The 21,234-nt window shown below is 42.0% G+C and overlaps 2 protein-coding genes across 14 annotated transcripts in view; one reads left to right on the top strand and one right to left on the bottom strand.

Annotated features, from left to right (window-relative positions):
• Positions 1 to 21,234, bottom strand: part of COL26A1 (collagen type XXVI alpha 1 chain) — a 194,714-nt gene that overhangs the window by 162,877 nt on the left and 10,603 nt on the right. For 6 of the 12 annotated variants that reach the window (XM_021415813.1, XM_021415817.1, XM_021415811.1 and 3 more), the window contains one exon: positions 9,776 to 9,881. The exons of 1 other annotated variant lie outside the window; for it this stretch is intronic. In XM_021415813.1, coding sequence (XP_021271488.1) covers positions 9,776 to 9,778 — 3 coding nt within the window. In that variant the 5' untranslated portion in view covers positions 9,779 to 9,881. Of the gene's footprint in view, positions 1 to 7,892; positions 8,206 to 9,775; positions 9,882 to 10,924; positions 11,053 to 21,167; positions 21,210 to 21,234 lie in introns of those variants that run through there. 5 more of the 12 variants (XM_021415812.1, XM_021415819.1, XM_021415820.1 and 2 more) reach the window with 4 other exon arrangements.
• On the top strand, positions 8,304 to 11,999 carry IFT22 (intraflagellar transport 22). 2 transcript variants are annotated; one of them, XM_021415827.1, is made up of 5 exons: positions 8,304 to 8,407; positions 8,728 to 8,807; positions 8,909 to 8,998; positions 9,803 to 10,005; positions 10,933 to 11,999. In XM_021415827.1, the coding sequence occupies exons 1-5, from the start codon at positions 8,369 to 8,371 to the stop codon at positions 11,079 to 11,081; spliced, it is 561 nt and encodes a 186-aa protein (XP_021271502.1). In that variant the 5' UTR covers positions 8,304 to 8,368; the 3' UTR covers positions 11,082 to 11,999. The 2 variants fall into 2 exon arrangements, with proteins under 2 accessions (XP_021271502.1, XP_021271503.1); XM_021415828.1 differs by lacking the exons at positions 8,304 to 8,407; positions 8,728 to 8,807 and having other exon boundaries at positions 8,909 to 9,028.

Below are 21,234 nucleotides of genomic sequence, written 5' to 3'. Positions count from 1 at the left end.
CCTCATTCTTTTCTCAAGATCCTATTTTTCAAATTCATTTTCTTTGTTTTCATAGACTTCGTCTGTTTCAATGCGATTAATCCTCTTCATTATTTTAAAATCACTGACTGAATCACAGAACGTTTTAAACAAGGTAATACCAAAGCTCTTCGGTCTTGCTTTAAAGCTGAGACCTGAAAGGCACAGTATTATTCTCATTCTCCCTGCTTTATCCCCTTAATCATACCTTTCTTAGGTAGAGTGAGCAGTACTGAAAAGAGCACTCTGAAGGAGAACTCACCAGTGTTTTGTACAGTAACAGTAACACCTCTTCTGATATATACCCTGTTCTTACCATAATGCAAGCCAACATCCTGTTCAGTGGCTGGGGTCTTTTTTCTGCAGCTGCGTGTTAGGCTGAGAGCTCTGGGGATTGTTTAAAGAGAATATTCTCCAGATTTATCCATTTACCATTATGAACCTTTTGCTTCATTCGTTCTGAGGTAAGTAAACCTCAGCACTGCTCAGTGGCGTTGTTTTGCTCCTTAGATGGGTCTCTGCCTAATCTCTCTTGAATCTGACAGATTCTTCCGTGGAAGCAATAAAAAGGCAGCAAAGGTGCTAAACATGAAAGAATCACTGTGGGTATTAAAGGCTAAACTCACTGCAAGGCAGTTGGATCTGAGTATTGCTTGGCTATGCACATATACACTAATGCTTAGGTGCTCACAGTGGACTCTGTTGTCACTAATGGATACCAACGTCTTGGTATTGACTTGGTATTCAGAGACCACCCCTCCTCCAGGGCCTCTGGGTGGTTTTGTCAAACAAGCTTTAATTTGAGCACCTTCTTGAGCTGGTTGCATGCAGCTTTCCCTCCCTTCCACACTCACTTCCATTTCTAGATGAGCCAAAATGGAACGTTTAGATTGTACTTCTCAAATATTCATCTCTTTTCATAGACTGCAGACCTCTTTTTCACCACAGCTCTTAATCTCCCTTTCTCTTCTAAGAGAGATCAAGCTCTCTACAGATGCAAGACCCACCCCTAATTAATCCCTGGAGTTTACATAGGTTTATCACCCTTCATGCCACCAAGTCCTAGGCAGGATGGATACACGAGCTGTAGGGAACCTGGTTCAGCTCCCTGACCTCCAAGAGCTATCGGGCAATCTCTCGGTGACACCATTTACAACACAGGGTTTAGTGCTTTGTTCCATTTTGTGGGTATTGTAAGGATGATAGGAATGGATTAAAAAATAGCACGGTGTAAATAGTAGAAATAATGAAACGAGAAGAAAAAAAAGAATGAAGGTGAGATATAATCTAAAGTGATAAATTGTTCTTTTCTTGGCAGAAAGAAAATGATAAAGTCTGTCAAATGGTACAGAATGTTTAAGCTGACTGCTGCCCAAAAAAAGAAATAAAATCTTTTGACCAGACTAAGGAGGTTTTTGGTATGCAATGAAATGGTGGGACAAGACTATCAGCCTCACTGTGTGCCTGGAAAGAAGTGACTCAGAGCAAATATTTTTTGGCTCAATTCACATCTTGAACGTTTAACTCTAAGACTGTTGTGAAAAAGCCAGTGCAGTGCCCCAGCTGTAGGGTGATGCACTATATTGCATTGAAAACAGGTGTTCAGCTGGCTGGCTTTCTACCAGAGCACAGTAGATTTGTCCCAGATTTTCCGTACATGATCTCTAGGTAATACTTGCCCTTTTTTAGAAGTTTCAAGAAAATTAGATAATTATTTTCCATGTTCGGAGGCTTCCCTGAGCTGACTGACAATATGTTTGAAGAGCTGAGATGTAGGTCGGGTGGAGGGGAGCCTGGCCAGCTTACGGGGGAGCTGAGTGGACTTTGGAAAAGGCAGTGCTGCGGTTCTGGAACATCTCTGAGAACAACCACAGCTTGCAACTTACACCCAGGCACTCTGCCCTTGCACCAGTGATCTGTGGAGGTGCAGTTGTGCAGTCTCTGGCTGGGGAAGAAAAGAGCAACCAGTCTTGATAACCCAGCCATTCATTTCCTTAATATTGAAGCTGTGTTATGTAAAGAACGACATTAACTGAAACCCTCCACTGTGTTTATTCGTTTTAAATGGCTTTGAGATACAGTTTCTTTGAAAGATCTGGTATAATCAATCTCCATTGTTCTGTATATATTTGCAGGAGATATCAGCTTCATTAAAATATGGTATGCTATTAATAGCAGTAAATATACACTGTTAAGCCTTAAAATGTAATGCAATTAAATAAGAAATATGAACCTAAGGAGGTTAAGTGAAGTCTACCAGTGACATTTACATTTGATTTGAATTAAAAAACACACACACACAGAGAAATAAAGGGCCTCCATATATACTTGGATAACAGGAAATCCCCTGGATGTAAAAATAGTGAATTTAAGAATGGAGAATAGAAAGGTCTAGTTCAAATTAAAGATTTTATGACTGAGTACTCCATTAAATCTTTGAACACTTACAGTAAAGAGTCTGGAATGCTTCCAGTCCAATTCTTTATGCTCTCACAAGTGACAGATTATACTTCTGAACTTATGCAGCAAAAGAAAGAAAGAGTGATTGTATTAATCCATCTAAATCTGGAGCTTGCTAATTAAGATGAAAACTATAAAAATCTGTGCTTAGGTGAAGCATAGTATTTTTATAACCCAGCTCAGGACAACATCACTACCCAAGCCAAAAGTAGAATATTTAAGTTTTCAATTTTTTTTAAGAACAATAAAATAATGAACTCCTTAATACTACCTGATCAATAATCTTTACTAAATAGGAACACGTTGATAGCATTCAGTATTTATCTTTCCATACTACCAAAACATTCCCCATGGTGTTTAAGATACACAATACAACACTTCTTCTAACTCCACTCCCACGTGCAGAAATGCAAAGATCTTCAATTGTAGCAAGACCACGTTGCCAGGCCATGATCACATCAAAGTGCCAGTCTCACATGCGTATTTATAACCGTAAAATATTAGAGAGGACCTTTCGAATGAAGAGCTTGCAAGTGAGCCAAGCATTGGAAACTAATATACTTAGCACCTTTCCTAGGTTTCAAAGGGAACTGAGGCAAAATTATCAAGACTACAGACTACTTACGACAAAGGGGTAGGATTAAGCATTCATCACTGCGCTAAGCAAAGCAGCAAGGACTGGAGATCTTGTTCCAGACTCCTCACAACGTACTAATTACTGGTATAAATTTGTTGTCCCTACTGGCAAGCTGCCAAGGGTTAATTGAGTCTGAAATGAAAATGAATGTGAGACGTTTGAAAAGACAGCTGATTTGACCCAGGATGTTAGCAGAAACATAATGCCTGGAAGGACCGCGGGGTTAAGAAACTCCTGGCTTTGGCCATCATCTCCAAAGCAACACGTAAGTCAAAGAGAGAAAAAAAATGAGAGAAAACAAAATCTTCCTGTCAGTAGGATGTCCTCTCGTTTAGGACTACAGGGCAGTCCCTCCAAGGCAGTACATGCTTTTTTGGCTTGCTTTCTATGAAGTCATTAAGGATCTGTCCTTGGGTGAATAAATAGATCAGACTGTTAATAAATGCAGGCTCTTTCCAGACCAACAGGGGTGGCAGACACATCTGTCAATGAGAAACAAAATTTACTTTGAAATGTTGTATTCAAAACAAAAAGCATGCGGGTCTAATAGAAAAGGTTGCATGAGCTCTGTTGAATCACAGTTATCCCTTGTTTGTCTAGTTTTAGTCATCCAGCACACTCTATTCTACCACCTATGAAACAGTTTTTTTTACCACCCAGGCACCGAGGTTTTTTTATCCAGTTCAATAAGGCTTCTATGCCCTCTTCTAAGAGCAGAGTGCGCCCAGCACATCCCTACACAATATTCCTCAATATTTCTCTTTCACTGCTCTCACCAACAGATATTAAGAATACCAACTTTAAGAGGACTGACTAATGGTATAACTATATGCCTGCTTCAATGCAGCAATTATCTACAGTAGCTGAAAGAAATAGTCCCACTTTGTCCCACTTAGCCTCATCCCCACAGGTCCTTGTTACCTCCTCTCTGTTAGCAACAGGTTTTTATGCAGCACAGTGAGCAGGAACGCAGTTGGTCCAACTGAAAACTATTCTCTGTTTTCTTTTCAGAGGGGTCATGCCAGTTTTCAAGCTGAAAACAGTTCCCTGGTAAGTGGAACAGGAATAAACTGAAAGATGAGGATGTGAATGGAGGCAGTACTACTACTTTGAGAGGGTGGTGACACAAGTTTATGCCAGAGGAAAAAGAAAGCATCCACAGCACAAATTAAGAGTCCAGGCTCTGTCAACGGGCAACAAAGATTCTCCTGAATAAATGCTTCTGTCAAAGGGCAATTAGGAATACCTAAACCAAAAGCCTAAGATTAGACAGCATGAATATGACAAGACCATGACGCCTCAGTACTGTAATTCCCACAAAGAGTTGAAGCTCTGTTTATGAATGCAAATGATCTGGGCTTTAGCAGGAATACTTTTGCTTAAGGTTGTTTTTTTTTTTTTTTTTCCCCAAGGAAAAATTGAAGCTTTCCTCTGCTAGGGGTGAGAAGACCTTCTGAAGGGCTCCCCTACTAACACAATAAACATCTGTGGGTTCTTTCCTCTCAAACACTACTTTTGTAGGGGATCCCCCTCTGATAAATTAGCAGTCCCAGTAGATCATGGCAAACCATCCTGCAAACCACATCTTAAGAAGTAGTACTGTTGGAACAGATCAGTTTGGTCTGCCTCAATGCAGGCAAGTTAACACCACATTATCAAATGTACTGAGGTCACCAACCTACATCGGATGATCTGCTTGATCCTTCTCATACCAAAAAAAAAAAAAAAAAAGAGGAAAAAAAAAAGAAAAAAAAATTGGATTCTATAAAGAAATCTGAGTGCTCCAAGCTGGGAGCAGTAGACCCGGCCACTCACAGCCCACCCACCTACAGATCAAGATGGACTGGAACAACCACTGCCATGAGCCAGAAAAGTGAAGGGGGCTGGGAGGTGGGAGGAAGAGTTTCATATTTCATCTACCACTTTTAATAGAAAACAGAACATGGTGGAGGGTTGAAAGGAAAATGGCAAATCCCTGGAGATGCGAAGTGTTGGCCTCTCAAGTCAAAACTGTCAATCACACCACGTCCCCTCCAACTCGTACTTCTTGAAGGGAGGGAACAAAAGGAAGCAACGGACTGGCACGTTTAGCCACTAGGTGTTACTGTTGCTCCACAGAATGCGATCAGAGAAACTAAGAAAAATGACCTCTATCAGACACATCTTCACAGTTTGAGCTTAAGGTTTAAAACCATCAGAGCTAAATCTCTCTAGATTCATGCTCTGTGAATCAGAAAAACTACAACATTTTAATGCATTGACTTGGAGGGGTCATGGAGGTAGAGTGTTGCTTCCTGGGTTCTGTTAGTGCATCGGTTCACAAATGGAGCAAGTCAAATTCATCCTTGGGAACAGCCACTGGTTTTGGTGGAAGTACATAGAGAGATTTGGCCTCTAAGGTGTTACTAAGTTCGTGTCTACTTGCCAGGAAGATATATTGGCTACTGAGATTTCTGCTTCCCTGCCTCTTCTGTGACAACACAGCCTGGGTGAAAAACTGCACAGAAACTTAGAGGCATGTTAGCTAATGCCACCTCTGCTCTCAGCCAGGTAAGTTCCTCAGGCAAGTCATTGACATGTTCTCTGCCTTTATTTCTCCGTATACGGCATGGAAATAAAGATCCTCATCCCCTTTGGAGAGGACTTTGAGACCACAGATAAATCCTATTAACGTAGTCTGTGATGATCTGTCGGTATGAGCAAAGCAACAGGCTTTGCATGAGCTTTTTCAAGTGCTTTCAGAACAGGATTTCTGAGCAGAAAGACTGAACTGAGTGCTTACACCCCCCGGGAGCCACTTTTAAGTAAAACCAACTCATGATTAAGAGCAGCACTCTGCTGCACTCCTTGTCAATGCACCTTAATGTTCTGTTTGGTCCTTTTTCCTAGCTCTACCAAAACCTCAACCAGAGAGCAGCCATGCTTCACCCAACTCTTCTGCCTACCTCATCTACCTTCTAAATCAACATCGGATAGATATTGCTTCCCTGAGCTTCTTCAGCAACAAGCTTCCAGTTCACAACAGTGCTGATATTCTCCTTAATTTTTAATAACTGTCTTCAGCACACAAAAACAAGCGTTTCTTCCTTTCAATTTTTGCATTCTATGCCTTGCTCCCCAAATGATCAGGATGAATAAATGGGATATAATGTGGGTCTCTGCCCACATCTATTCGGAGGCTGTTTCTGCACACACATACTAAATGTCATGTTATGCACAATAAACGGGCAGAGCACTCATTCTCGTGGTAAGTCTTGCCATGTGGTTGTATTTCTGAGGAGGCTTTATTTTCACACACAACGTGATGTGACTCCTCTAGGGTATGTTTCCCAAAGTTTGGAAGCATTGTTACAGAGCATTAAACCAGTACTGAGCCACAAACTTATGAAAGATTTTTTGGGCTTTTTTCACGAGAAGAATTTTATATGCCACATTCAACAAAATATAATGCAAACTTAAAATACTTGTTCTCCAAAAGACTGCATGATTTGCAAGAGCTTAAGCTTTCTCTGAAAGGTGACTGGCACTAGATTTTACTGCTGTTTCCAGTAAAACCTGTGGGCCTCTAACTTGTAGCCTCTTATCTGCAATTCAAGCAGCAAGCATGTCATGATAGAGCAATCACTGCATCTCTTTTGAATTCCCACAGACATTTCTAGAGTGAAGAATAGTTTTACTGAAATACTACTAATAGCCTGCAATTGCTTTTGAAGGAAGGAGGAGGATCTGTCCACATAGGATCATCTGGAGATCATTTTTGCTTGCTACAAAACGTTATGGTGAAAAAACAGCCATCTCATAAATGCAAGACTTATAGGCCATTAGCAGCACGGTCTGGAAACAGTTCACTTACAGCTGGAGTTTCCTCTCTTCTGCAGTCTAACAAAGAATTTTAAGTAAGCAAAACAAAATGGCCTAGCTGATTTGTAGGCGTGTAGCCTCAGCGAACAATGTATCAGTAACTAACATAACCTTACTCGAACTGCTAAGGCAGACACTGATTGTAACATCAAATGTACTTAGATGCTTTGAAAATAGCACCCTAAATGGATAGGCAGCTGAATTCCCACTTTCTAAAATGACTTAAAACCCTAAATCACATGGATAGATCTGAAAATTGCAGCCGCAGTCAGCTGTGCTCTCCTTACTCTCCAGTGGCTAATACAAACACACGAGGATGCTATCTGATACTTCATCTAAAGATTGATCCAAATTGCTTTCTGGGCAGCTGCACAAGCAGCCAGCTTTACCCAGTCTCACTCTTCGTTCATTATTTTCCTCTTCTCCTTTGCTGTCCACAATAGGTCCCTTCATATGACATTTTTCTTCCTGTGCTTGCGGATGTGCCAGCTAATAGGAGAGACGTCCTAATTTCTTCTCCCTGGATCGCCCAGCAAAGTTATTGGGTCTGAAACGGGAGAAACACCACAGCAGCAGAAAGCATTAAGGGCAAGCCGTCCCATTTCATGGTGAATCTGTCCTGGCTCACACATGTACCTTCACAGACCGAAAGCATACGTGCAGGTCGTTGTGACAGGATCAGCTCAGAGCCATCCCAGTGAGGACAGAGCCGCCCTGGCTCACGTTTATTAGCAGCACCCACAGTAAACATTTATGTTAGGGGAGCACTTAAAGGCCCTGCTTGAAAGCTCGTCTGAACCACAGCTGTACCTGGGCACCAAATGGCTCCGGAGCAGCACATCTGTCTGCCAGATGTTGCATTTAGGGTTGTTTTGTTTCACTTAGAAGCTGCCACTTAAGAAATCCTCCTGTTTACCCTAACAAACTTGCCATGCTGTCCGCGCAGGGAGAATCTGCAGTCAAACCCGCAGCAGAACTGCAGGCAACGACCGCATCACCTCACAGAGCGCTGTGTCAGTGACGGGGCTTGCGCCGGTTACTCGACTCCTGCTTTCTGAGGGAACAAAAGCCCCGGGGAAACCTCTCCCCGCAGCCAGCCCCGTCCCAGGGACACCACAGCGAGGGTCCCTCACGCCACAGCAGTTAACCACCGCACGGGCGGGCAGCCCGGAGCCGTCAGGGGACGCCTGCTCCTCCCGCTCAGTAGGCGAGCAGCACAGCACAGCAAAAACGCAAAACTACACACGCCGCTCCGGGCAGCCCGCTTTTAGGTGCAGCCCCTCCACCACGTGACGGCGGCGCAGCCAATCGCAGCGCGCCTTCCCTCCCGCTCCCCGCCCCCCCCCCGCTCCCCACGCGGCCGCGTTGCTAGGCGACGGGCGGGCAGCCGCCATGCTGAAGGCAAAGGTGTTGCTGGTGGGGCCCCGCGAGGTGAGGAAGCCCCGGCCTCGGAGGGCCCGGCTGCCGCTTACTGTCCTCGGGGCTGCATGTAACCCTTGGGCATCCTTCCCGGGGCCCGAGCCTGCCGCCTGAGGGCCGCAGTCCCCAGTCGAGGCCGCCGCGGCCTGCTGGAGGCACCGAGATGTGGAGGCTGCAGCCCTGCAGCGTGGGAGGGGAGGAGGGCAGCAGGCCTGCGTGCAGTTAGCTCGAGGGAGGGCAGGGTGCTGGGGGGAACCCCGTGTTCTTCTGTTTGGTGTGGCTTTGGCGCGTTGAATTCATACGGCTGTCTTTTATTTTCTCGCATCTGCCAGTCTGGAAAATCCGTGTTGGCAAACTTTGTTTCAGAGAGCACAGAGGGGATTGGCAGCTATGTCCCGACGCAAGGAGTAAGGTGAGCACAGCAGTGCTGACTGAACCCACTCCCACCAGTGAGCTGCCCCTCAGAAGTACCAGCGGTGTTGGGTGACACCATGTACCTGCTTGTTTTCACAGGATCCTGGAGTACGAGAAGCCAAACTTAAATGGGAGCAGCAAGGGAGCTGGGTGTCGATTTGAGCTGTGGGACTGCAGCGGTGATCAGAAGTAAGGCGGCACTGCTGTTACTTCCTCCAGGTTATTCAGTTCATAATAGTTCTGTTTACACAACATTCTCATGCATAAGACCCTGAAACCAGTGATCTTTTTGAGGTGAGGAATATTCCCACCTCTTCACTCCGTTATAAATTTATACTGCTTTCTGCTGTAAAGTATCTAATACTGGGTAATCCTCTCCGTGATCCCAGCTGACACTTAGTTTTGGCTAAGGACTGAGTGTAACAATAAAGTCCATGGCTCTCAGAATGAAGTTAGAGGTACAGCAGACAGAGGCCCTGCCTTTATCTGTTTGAAATTACTGTGTGAGTGGACTTCAGACAATGTATTTATATGTCTGAGGCCTTAATTTCCTAGGGTTACAATTGTGAATTGGACGGATTCGTTTTTAGGAAGAGTTTAAATAAGCATTTGACCAACCACTGCACTGTCAGCAAGTCATGGGACCATCTAACATAATTAAGAAAGTATATTTGGAATATCATAGATCACTGGCAAGATTACTAACATTATAGTCATGAAAAAGTACTGAAATCATAAAGTCACAGAATCATATGAGTTGGAAGGGACCTTTAAGGGCCATCTGGGCCAACTCCCCTACAGTGAACAGGGACACCTGCAACTCAGTCAGGTGCTCAGAGCTCCATCCAGCCTGACCTTGAGTGTCTTCAGGGATAGAGCATCCACCAAAATGTGTTGTTGAGGAGGGGAGAAGAAAACTTAAAGAAGTTTGAGTGCATATTTCCATTTTCCAGCTATCAGTCTTACCATTTTCCATGAACTTCTTTTTCCAAGGTTTGAAACATGCTGGCCAGCTCTTATGAAGGACTCTCATGGCGTGATAATAATCTTCAATCCTGAGCTGCCCAGTCACCTGAAAGAAATTGAAATGTGGTACTCCTGTTTCGTGCAGCAGCAGCCACTGCTCGATAGCCAGTGTCTCCTAGTTGCACATCACAAGCCAGGCAGTGCAGAGGACACAGAAAATCTGTCTTTAGGTAAGAAGATAGAATATGTTGCTCAGAGGAGTTTGTTAATCTTTTCATCTTTGAAATTGGAGATACCTTGTGGCTTGCATTTTTCACGAAAATCTGCCTATGTAAGAATACTAGAGTGCTTTGCAAAAACAAAAATACTGGATTTCAAAAGTCACCTAGAAGGAAAGCAATATCCCTGTTTCCTGAAAGTGAAAATAAAGACAAGAAACATTTGAGTGACTTCTCTAAGGCCATGCAGCGAGCTTGCAACTGAGCCAGGAATTAGAACTGATGACTGCAGCCAGACATAATCATCACTAGCAGTTTTTCTTACGCAGAATTTTACCTTCTGTTTACTGACACTTTTAAAGCCACTTAAGGCTGCATTTTAGTGATCAAAAGACCAGGAGTCCTTTGCAATACAGGGTTAATGATCTTCCTGTTAAAATTGTTATAGCTATGTTATTATACGCAGCACAATTATTTGTGGCTGTTTTTACAAGTGAAAACATGCATTGCCTCTGGACAACTTATTCTGGTTTTCAAACAAGTACTTATTATAAGCATTAATATATTAATACATATTTAACATAATAACACCATTCTGTAATTTTGAAATAATTTTAAAATCTTATCAATTCAATACTAAAATGCAATTCAGTGCTGAATTATTCAGTTATGCCTAATTGAATGTGAGACCAAACCCAATACTTTAAGCCTTAATTATAATGTTTGAGGAATTTAAACTAGTGGCAAGTTGTTCTTGTTTGTAATGCTAACAAGCTATGTTGCATATCTTCTTCACATCTTATGTCATTTGGAGTATCAAACATCAGATACTACTGAATTGCAACTGATGTCTTCAGCAAGAGCTGTCCCATGACGTTGATCATGAATGCTGCATTTCAAAAAGGAATATACCTAATTATTTTTTTCTTACCTTCAAAGCTTACCCATTGAACAAGCTGAAACTAATACATTCCAACTTAGAAGAAGATCCTGAAGATGTTCGGATGGAATTTATGAAATACTTCAGAAGCATTATCAACTTAATGAATGAGAGCAGAGAGAAGGAAGAAATGTCAATTATTTCATAGCATTAAAAGAAAGTAAAGAGAAAGGATTGTTTTAACTTTGTAAGACGTGCTAGCAACATCCTTCACAAGAAGAATTTGCCAGACTATAGATGCTTCAAAGAAAATAATGCACGATTTGTAACTTAACCCGAAGAGCCAAGTGCTGACATCAGATCAACTGTGGTGCCAAAGAGATGGCTGCACATCCAAGAATTTGGGTACCCTTAGGTATGCTTGGTTTCATTTGGTATCAGACATACAGGAAGGTATTGTTTAATGTGTTAATGTGGACCAAAAGATAAAGATATTGATTGTCTCCTCACTTAAGAATCCCTTTTGGTAAAGGTGCTAGTAGAAAGCATGACAGAACTTAAGGTTTGTGGAGTTCTCTTGAAGCATCATAAAGTGCTCAAGTTAGCTGTGTTCCTGGAGGAGTTATGCTTTTGGAAGTCAGCTGAAATTTGATTGGAGTGGAGATCTGAGAAGCAGTTGTGGTGTGGAGTCCTCGTTTTAATATTCCAAATTCTCCTTTCGGTCCAGCACCTGAAGAGAGCACATTTCATAGCTATTGCCCTGGCAAGTCAGAATTGCAGCCTTTCTCATGACTAGGCTTTTCCTCTACTGCAACAAACTCATCCTCCTTGGGGACAAGGTATGGGTCGCTCTCAGAGAGAAGGAATCAAAATCTCAGTGCAGTGCAAATACTTTGACCTATTCCTGGAGCTCCAATAAGAGGGAAAATAAGTGCTACGTTCTCCAGAGGAGGAAAAGCTGCTTCAAACTTTTACTGTTCCCTATTGTACTGAAATAAGTGGTTTCATAGATAATTTACTTTCTGTTTTGTTTGGTTTGCAGTCATCCCTGTTCATAATGTGTTCTGCTGTGGAAGGCATTTTTTGTAATGTAATACTAAGGCAATAAAATTGTTTAAAAAATGCATCCTTTTTGCCCTCAAAGGGAAAGTGAATTATGTTTTTGTGGATGTCTTATCAACTTCCTTAATTATTAGTGAGGAAAGCTGTGATAAATTTGTAGTACATTTCACACTCATTAGATCCAACAAGAGAAGTTTGCAAAAACTTGTTATGGACCCAAATAGCTAAAGAAATGAATGAAAACCAGAAGCAAAGATCTATAGTGATTTTTTTTTTTTTAAACAAGATGAGAATTTAAAGCAGAGAGGGACTGGGAGCAGGAAGTGCAGAAATCCTTCAGCAGCATCCCATCTTATCCTGTTCTGCAGCTTGCTTTGTAAAGTGTTACATCAGTGGCTTGTGAGAACCACATCTGACTCACAGCACTAAATTTTGCAGATTATTTCATTGGATGTTCCATGCCACCCAGCTATATTTGAGCTGCAGCTGTTTTACAAATGTAAGTGTTAAAACAGCCTTGTCCTCTAATACTGTATTTTAGTTAACATCCTTCATAGAAAGTATGTTTTAAAAAAAAAACTACTTCATGTATTTTAGTTCAAGACGACAGGAGTGAGAGCTTCTTGGATTATCTAGGTTAATCAAAGTTCTTTCTGTTCTGAGTTATTAGTAGCCTGTTCTACAAATATTCTCCATTTTCCAAGATGGCAAGAAGAGATGTCTCCAAAATCTACCGTTATTTACACATCTTTCTCCTGGCTTTCTAACAGCATGTGATGAGGAAACTTCATAAACAAGCAAGCAAGCAAGCAGCATTCCCTTTCTTTTGTAAATTCAGGCCACATCAGTGGGATTCCCTACAGTAGTCTAACAACGATTGACTGTAGCAGCTCAAAATCAGTGAGCACATAGGTAGAGCCTGAAAGCCTCTCTGTCCCAGTTGCATGTGGTATTTCCCCAGCTGTTTTTTGCTGATAACTAAGCTCTTTTTATGTAAAACAAAGGTATGTGAGGCAAAGGATTAAAAGATCTTTTAAACAGTTTTAAAACTAACATAACAAAACATACTGAGCTAGGCTTGTACTTCAGAGAATTACAATCCAACTATATGCTGGTTTCCTCAGGTTGGTACCAAGCATGTGGCGCGTGAAGCTGCTATCAGTAACCCACATCATTCTTTTCTTTTTTGCTTTGTATGCTCACAGAATTTGCTGCCCCAGCTTCTTTTCATTGTCTGCTGGCTCTTACTCTGCCATTAATACTAAAAGCTCCACTTGATTCTAAGAAGAAACAGAGAGGTACTGAAAGAAAACACCAGTGAGAGTAAAGGTAACGTGAAAGAAAGGAGTAAAATAAACAGAGATGAAAAGAAAAGGTTGGAAGGAAATAGAGGGAGGCTGGCATTTCAACATCTACATTTTATTTCTATGACTTTTGAAACAACCAGGCTTTATATGTTTGCAATCAGTGTGTCATAGGGTGGTCTAGTGGAGACAGTTATTGGAAAATTCAGTCTAAGTAGAGAACAAGTTTTTTACACATTGCCTTAGATTATTTTTCCTTGTTGCCAGCTGTGTGGCAGTGGAGCCAATTTTAAAATATACTGTCTTAATAAACTCAGTTTCTCCCAACATATGTATTTTGATGTGCACTGGTAAAGACTGCTGTGAAACTCAGCAAATGTAATTGTACTTGAAATGCAAACCAGTGCTTGTGTGATGTCAGAGTTGAAAAGTCACTGATGAACTCTCCTATCCTTTGCCTTGCTTCATATTACATGTTAACCATGACCTTCATAGAACCATTTAGGTTGGAAAAGATCTTCAAGATCACCATGTCCAACCATCAGCCTGACTGCTGAGTCCTGTCACTAACCATGTCCCTTAGTGCCACATCCACACATCTTTTCAATTCTTCTAGACCTGGGTACTCCATCACTTCCTTGGGCAGCCTGTTCTAATGCCTGACTATGCTCTCCTTAAGAAATATTTCCATTATAGCCGATCTAAACCTCCTCTCATGCAACCTGAGAACATTTCCTTGTGTCCTATCACTCACTGCTCCTGAGAAAAGAGACTGACACCTTCCTCACTGCAACGTTCTATCAGATAGTTGTAGAAAGCAAGCGGGTCTCCCCTCAGCATCCACTTCTCCAAACTGAACAACCCTGGTTTCCTCAGACACTCTCCCATATGTGTTGTTTTTCAGTCCCTTCACCAGCTTTGTTGCTCTCTGCACAAGTTTGAGGAACTCAATATCCTTCTTGTACTTGGGCCCAAAGCTGAACGTAGTATTTAGTGTGTGGTCTCACCTATGCTTTGTACGAGGGAATTACCACTTTCCTGGTCCTGCTGGCCACACTAGTTCTGATGCAGGCCATAAGCCATTGCCCTTCCTGGCCACAAGCTGGCTCATGTGCAGCCGGCTGCCATCCAGCATCCCCAGGTCCTTTTCTGCTGGGCAACTTTCCAGCCACTCCTTCCCAAGCCTATACCACTGCATTGGGTTGTTATGATCTTACTTTAAGCTCAAGAAAAAAGGTGTGAATTACAAATAGCTATATATTCTGCGTTAGAGAAGAAAAATAATTTCAGACAGAACCAATGGCAGATCCCAGATTTGACTGTATATCATCCAGAAAGGCCGTAACAATAAATGTGGATAATCGCTCATAAAACCTGTCCATGAGATAAATTTCTGCTGTTGCTGAAGAACAGAGTAAATGGGTAGGCTAAAATTAATCCTCAATATTGCAGTAGCTACTGAGAAAGAACTTATTTGGAAGTACTATGTGTTAATGATTTACGAAAGAGGTCCACATAGACGCCTGGTTAGAAGAAGGGCAGGAGAATGCCAGATGCTGGACAAACAGACATTACATCTCTACCTCTGCACTTTGCAGCCTGGCCTTCCACTGCTATCAGTAAATCTGCAAAGCTTCAAACAGTTCCACAGCACAGTATTATCCAGACTGGGGGTGTGCAGCCTTATTTGTTTGCCTGAAGCTATGTGGTTAATAAATGACTCTTCTATAGCTCTGTATTTCTGCTTGTGAGAGCAAAGAATTACCCAGGGCAAGTGCAAAGGAAACCAGGAACATGAGGTAATCAGCCACAAGTTATGCAGAAGTCAGTTAGTTGTCAAGCCACAGCTTTAGCAAGGAGTAGGAGCAACTTAAGAGCAGAAGGTAAAAGCAGATTTAAAACAGAAGTGCTGTAGCTTAACACTTCCACAGTGACACCTTACCACCATGCCTTTAGGTCTGGAAAAGCTTTTAGGATCACCTTTCCAAGAAGTAGAAGAGAAAGCACGGAACCAGTGTAGTCTGTCAGTTCTTCCAAGCAAACGTAGCCTTCCCTAGGTGACCTCAGCCCCTGAGAGTGAACAGATTGTGTCCTCTTTTCATTCTGCCAGCAGCTATGTACATTCAAACCCTCGCTTTGTATGAATCATGCACAAATTGGAAGCCTGTGAGTTTTGTGTCCCTTTGAGTGGTTCTTTGTTCACACTGGAACAAAGTGGCTGTTTGTTCCTGCAGCTTTTCTGGGATCACCTGCATTGACATGGTCTCGGAAGCAAGATGGAACGTGGAATCAAGACACCTAACTGTGTTTTTTCCTAAGCATTAATTAACAGAACATTTTAAATATTAATTCATTCAAATATGTACAGCCTCCACAGCTCAGTATCCAAAGACATCAGGATACAACAACCTTGCAGGAAGAAAACAACCTGTCACTTACACAGGGGTTATTCAAGCATAACATATTGTCACTTGGCATTAAGTATTGATAATGCTGGCAGCTTGCATCACTATATTTGCAATGTATAGAAATGAATTTCAAGGTTCTACTGCTGTGTAACAGTACAAAAAGGTTTATACCTAGAGGTGAACCCTTTTGAAGTTCATGCTCATCTCCCCTGAAAGTAGCTGGCACTTCACTGCCTTGGACAGTTGACCTACCTGGACAAAAAGTCAGCATGGAAATTTGATGGGGAGCAGTTAGAAGAATTCTGCAGGACATTAAAAGCAAAATTTTAGGACTGTGGAATCATACGTAGAAGGTTGAAGGCTGTGGCTATCTTGCAGACTGGTGATTTAAGACATTTAAGCTCTTCAATCATAAAACAGAGTTGGCTCAGATTACCTCTTACAAACTGTTCTCTACATATGCAGAATATCATGAGGCTCAAAACTACTATGACAATGAAAACAGCGACGGACGCTGCAATCCAGATGTGCGGCTTCCAGGGTAAATATCATACTTGTTTATAACCAGACTTTGGGAGTAGCAGCAAAGCTGAATGAAACACATTTGGACCTTACAAAAAAAATCCAAAGCTTTCCTTTCAGGCTCTATGTTTTGAAGGCAAGGCCTTTTGTCTCAGTTGTCCTCAGCAGCATTGTTCTAATGGACACAATAGACATAAAGAACCCTATGTTCTTATTTCTATTATTGAACTGCCAAGTGACTATGAGGAAGTCACATAGAGCAGCACATTCAAGAGTGCCTACCCATACTGCGTTCTTTGTATGCTCAGCTTAAATTGTGAAAGGAGTCAATGTGCAGATGCTTGGGGAAGCAACTTTAGGAGCCATCCAGGACCTCTTACAATCTGATCTTAAAACTACTCAGCTTCTCACCCGAAGCACCTTGCTTTGGAAGTCACTTGTGAGTATTTCCTCTCTTACTTCTCTGGAAGTCATCACTGCTAAAATACTTCACTGGTGCAGCAAAGAGTCCCCAAAAGATCAGTTTACTTTTTTTGAGAATTTGCCTCTCTTGAGATGCCAGAAAAGCACTGTAAGACTCACAATAGCTTTAATCAGCACTCCTCATGCACTCAGACACTACTGCACTTGTGAAGAGAAGATACCATATGCTACAACTCCAAGCAGTTCAGGGGGTTAAGACATGTGGATGAAGCAGGACAGTTGTGGGGTCAGATGTACAGTTTTGCTTATTTTTTACTTCGGGCAAGATTCCCCCTTGAGTGACCAAGGTTTGAATAACTAGATACCTCTTGACGGTGCCTGTTTAGCATGTGCTGAGAATTCATTCTCAGAAAATCAGCCCTCTTCAAAAACAACAGCATCTGGAATCTTTTCTACCACTTCTTGTAATCACCAGTCCGACAGAAGAGGCTTTGTGCTAATGATATACTGCATGGGTGTCCAACCCTTTGGCTTGCCTGGGCTGCACTGAGTGAAGAGGAATGGTCTTGGGCCGCGTATACGTAGGCCGCTCCAAAAGTAATGCCTCCTATTTATTTTCATGGAAACTACAACAGATACAATGAGCACAGTAACTGTTTGATAGAGCAAATCATCAACTTCAAAACACTATTTTACAACATACTCACCACCATCAGCTATGCATTTTCACCTGTGATGAACAAGAACCTGAATGCTATGTTCATCAAAACCTGCACCAGTGGAGGTGACCTACAGTTGTTGTCACCACTCCTGAAATGCACTGAAACCCACTGCCTCACTGTGCTCACATCCACTGTTTGGTCTCCATAAACGTTCAGCAAGCATTGATGAATGTCGCTGGGTGCAACTTTTTCTGCATGGAGGAATTCAGTTCCACACTTTTGTTTCATACGCACTTCCACATCAGATGCCATTCTGTCAGACTGCTCCTCTGCTCTCATCTATCACATGGCAACAAAATGTAATGAAAACTAGTGAGACTAGTTATGACTACTGTCATATCCCCAACATCCACCTCTGACATCGTGGGCCAACATCATAAAATAGGAGACATTGCTTTTGGCGCAGACCTCACAAACTATATAATACAGTTAATGTACATAAGCAACAAAACTTATTTTAACTGTTAATATTTTCGTTAAAACATTTTATAAAAGACAGCAACAAACCCATAAAACTATTGGGATGTGTGACCTTGTTGTTGCGACCCTAATGCACCAGTCAGGTTCAATGGCAGTGTTTGCAATTCCTGGAGAGTTCTCAAGGTGTTTGTCAGAGATTTTTGATGAAATCTTACTCTTTCTCTGCAGGGCGCGCTGGGCCGGGCCGCGGGTTGGGCATGCCTGGTACTGGTTTGGTCACCAGTGTTTGGAAATCAGCAGTGAATCAGATAAGGGCCACCTGAGTGGCTGAAGAAGAAAGAAACAATTACATGAGAAGTGTTTGATTTTCCCACTCTTCCAACGCAGGGAGGGTACATGCTTAGTATCTCTAAATAAATCACAAAGAAAGAAAATTGATTCTTTACCTGGAGATATGATAACAGGAACAATTATCAGAGCAGGGAAACTGTTGCTTAAAGGGTGGAGCATTCTAAGCGACACAAACCTGAAGTACTCTCTTGCCATCTGCTCCTTTAGCTAATTCTTACCACCTCTCAACAAATAGTAGGAGGAAATAATTTTACCTTGAATGCAGGACAAAAAAGAAGAAACCTAATATTCAGGTTCCCATTCTATTTGAGCATAATCTAAACAAGAAGAGAGTTCGGGTGCAAGAATATATATGGGCATATTCTTGTCATTTAAAAATCTAGTCTGGAAGCTGAAGAAGGTTACTAACAGATTATCTCAATAAGGAGTGGGGAAAACATACATAGTTTCAGAGTGGTACTCAATAATTTGTAATAGCGTACAATTGATCCTTCTAGTACCTCTCTTGTAAAAGCAAGGAGCTTATTTCTTGCAGTTTTTATCATGATTATTATTTAGGCAGGTATTTTCTACAGAGGTGAGAGCGAACCAGAACGTCAGCTCCAAACTTCTTTGAACTTTGAGAAGCTTGGATTCTGATTCATGATCTCCAACTGGAAAACAGTTGGAGACACAGGTTGTATTTATACAGATGCTGAGGAAGTAAAGCAATTTTATCAACTTGTAGTAGAAGAAAGGTAATGCAAATTTTCTCATATGAGTCTCACTTTAGAGAGCGCTGTCTGGGGATGGGCACTAGAGTTTCTTGCATAACTCTTAGGAGCAAAAAAAAAGCCCGATGTTTTGCTGAGTTACAGTGTTTCTGTCTTTCTTTGTAAGTAAAGAGTGCTTATTTCTCCAGTGGTTTCATGAAATCTATCTTGACTCCTGGTAACATGTCTGTGAGAATTTGCTTGGAGGGACTAATAGACAAGGGCACACCCTCCTTTGCTATGTTACTGTTCCATGAGTTCCAGACAAAAGCATTTATTGTGGTTTGGCTGCAACCATCTATTCCTAAAACCCTGGGACTGCATTGTTCTCTGCTTGTCAAAAGCTGATTTAGTACCTACAGGCACAGAGTGCAGGGTTCATCCCTTTAGGAAGGGTCTTCAGGCTTTCTAGACTGCTGGGGTCACCTCTCACAGCCAGTAAGACCACCTGGAGGAGTCACACCGTAGTTGATTGTGAAGATGAGTCCCTCAATGAAGCAAAAGATCTGCCTTGCAATAAATATTCAAGGATTTTTATTCTGACCCTAGGTTAAATGGTAATACTCCAGAAACCGAGTAACCAACTGCCAGCCCCGTAACAACTCTGCATCATTAAATAAAGACATGTCTTGGGGAAAAATATTGTTAAGGCCCCAAAACTGTTTTGCTGTGTTTGGAAGTCTAATAATGGCAGAGATGTCTGACTGGAACTCCTAATGATACAAGGATCTTGCAATCCTATCTGTAGCTAAGATAATGATCCTGGGACCTACACAAAGCTATGAGGAGGCCCTTCTGCTCAGAATGGCATATCTTTACTTTTAAAGCAGATCATTAAAAGTTATATCTAATGAAAACTCCATCTGTTTTCCATTGAGCATACGCTTGGCTTTTTTTTTTCTTTTTTCCCTAAGGTTGCATGAAGTTTTGCAGCACACAGTGCTGACACCTTCAAAATGTAGCAAGACAAGCCAACTCCTGATGCTGTTACTTTGTCCGTGGAAGTTAAATATTGGGTATATCCGGATCTATTAACATAAAGCTGAACTTTGGACCTTTAATTTCTCCAGGAACTGCAGAGAGGTGTGCAAATATGGTACTGATGTATTAAATCTTAGGTAACGCAGGCCTGCACAGGTCTGAATTTGCAGCCACACAAGTAGACAGCATATTCTTATAGCCAGAATAACAACCTAAATTAAACACGAAGGTGGCATCACATCACAATGAGATCGTTAACAACACTTGTGTGGAGATGAGGAATATGTGTGCACTTCTGTTCTCAAGCATATGTTATGTGGCCGTGGTTGCTCTTGTTACATCAGTTGCTAAAGCCTAAGATTCAAAAAAAAAAAAAAAAAAGAGAAAAAGAAAAAAGAAAAAAGAAAGTTGGGGCATTCATCCCCAGTCATCTGCAGTCCCTGTTAGACTTCTGAGACTCTGTCTGATTTCCTTCCACTGGCCAATATCCACCATCCTTCCAGTTAACAAAGACTTGGAAGACTTTTGCTCATTTCCAGGCTGCCTGGCTTCCTTTTGCCAGTCCCCAAAAGGGCCAGAAATCAGGAAATACCCCTTCCCATCTTAATCTGCCAGGCACAGGCGATGTTCCTAGGTGAGGGCTGCCCACCACGCACACTCCTGCAGATCCCTGGGACCAGGTGAGGCTTAGAGGAGGCAAGGAATCAATGTGGAAGCTAATGAGTTTAGCCACATTCCACTACAGTTATCTTAGGCTGCCGATGTGTTTTCTTAGGTAACCAGGATGATCACTGTTCAGAAGTCACTTGGATCTGAAGAATCTGAAGGAGGCCTCTGCACCCAGACCTGCGAGAGGCTGCATCCAGTGTTTAAGAGCGGCTGCAAAATGTGGTCATTGCATAATGCAGCACTGACAATGCTGCAGCTGACAATGTCTTCTGAAGGAAAAGCGTCACAGCAAGAACAATCACAGTTTCAGAACTGGGGTTTAAAATTTCCATTGCTGTCTTTCTTGGGATCTTTCCGAGATTCAGCTCAGAATCAAGGGATTAATCTGCTGTCATCAAATGAAGAAATCTGGCTATTTTGCATGGGAAGATGAGTGAGGCCTGGTCTCTACCTCTTGTTCTGTTTCCATGTGATAGCTCCTCTGTTATCATTAACAGATGGCATAATGAACACATCACATCCGTGTCTGATCTACTTCTCACCTTTTTGTCTGATCTACTTCTACCTCTTGAATTATTGTCCTTTTCCATTTTAAAATTAATTGTTCATTTACATTAAGCAAAGAAACCTGGCAGAAGGTTAAAAAGATAGCGAGAGAGAGATGTCCAGATCTGTCTTACCTACAGGATGTAAACAAAAAAATTTGATAGATGTCTTTTTTCCTGGAATAAGAACAAACATGGATAA

Source organism: Numida meleagris, chromosome 18 (assembly GCF_002078875.1).
Source record: "Numida meleagris isolate 19003 breed g44 Domestic line chromosome 18, NumMel1.0, whole genome shotgun sequence".
NCBI classification, from domain to species: Eukaryota; Metazoa; Chordata; class Aves; order Galliformes; family Numididae; genus Numida; species Numida meleagris.
Note: the sequence above shows the minus strand (reverse complement) of the source record. Positions and strands in the feature narration are given on the sequence as shown.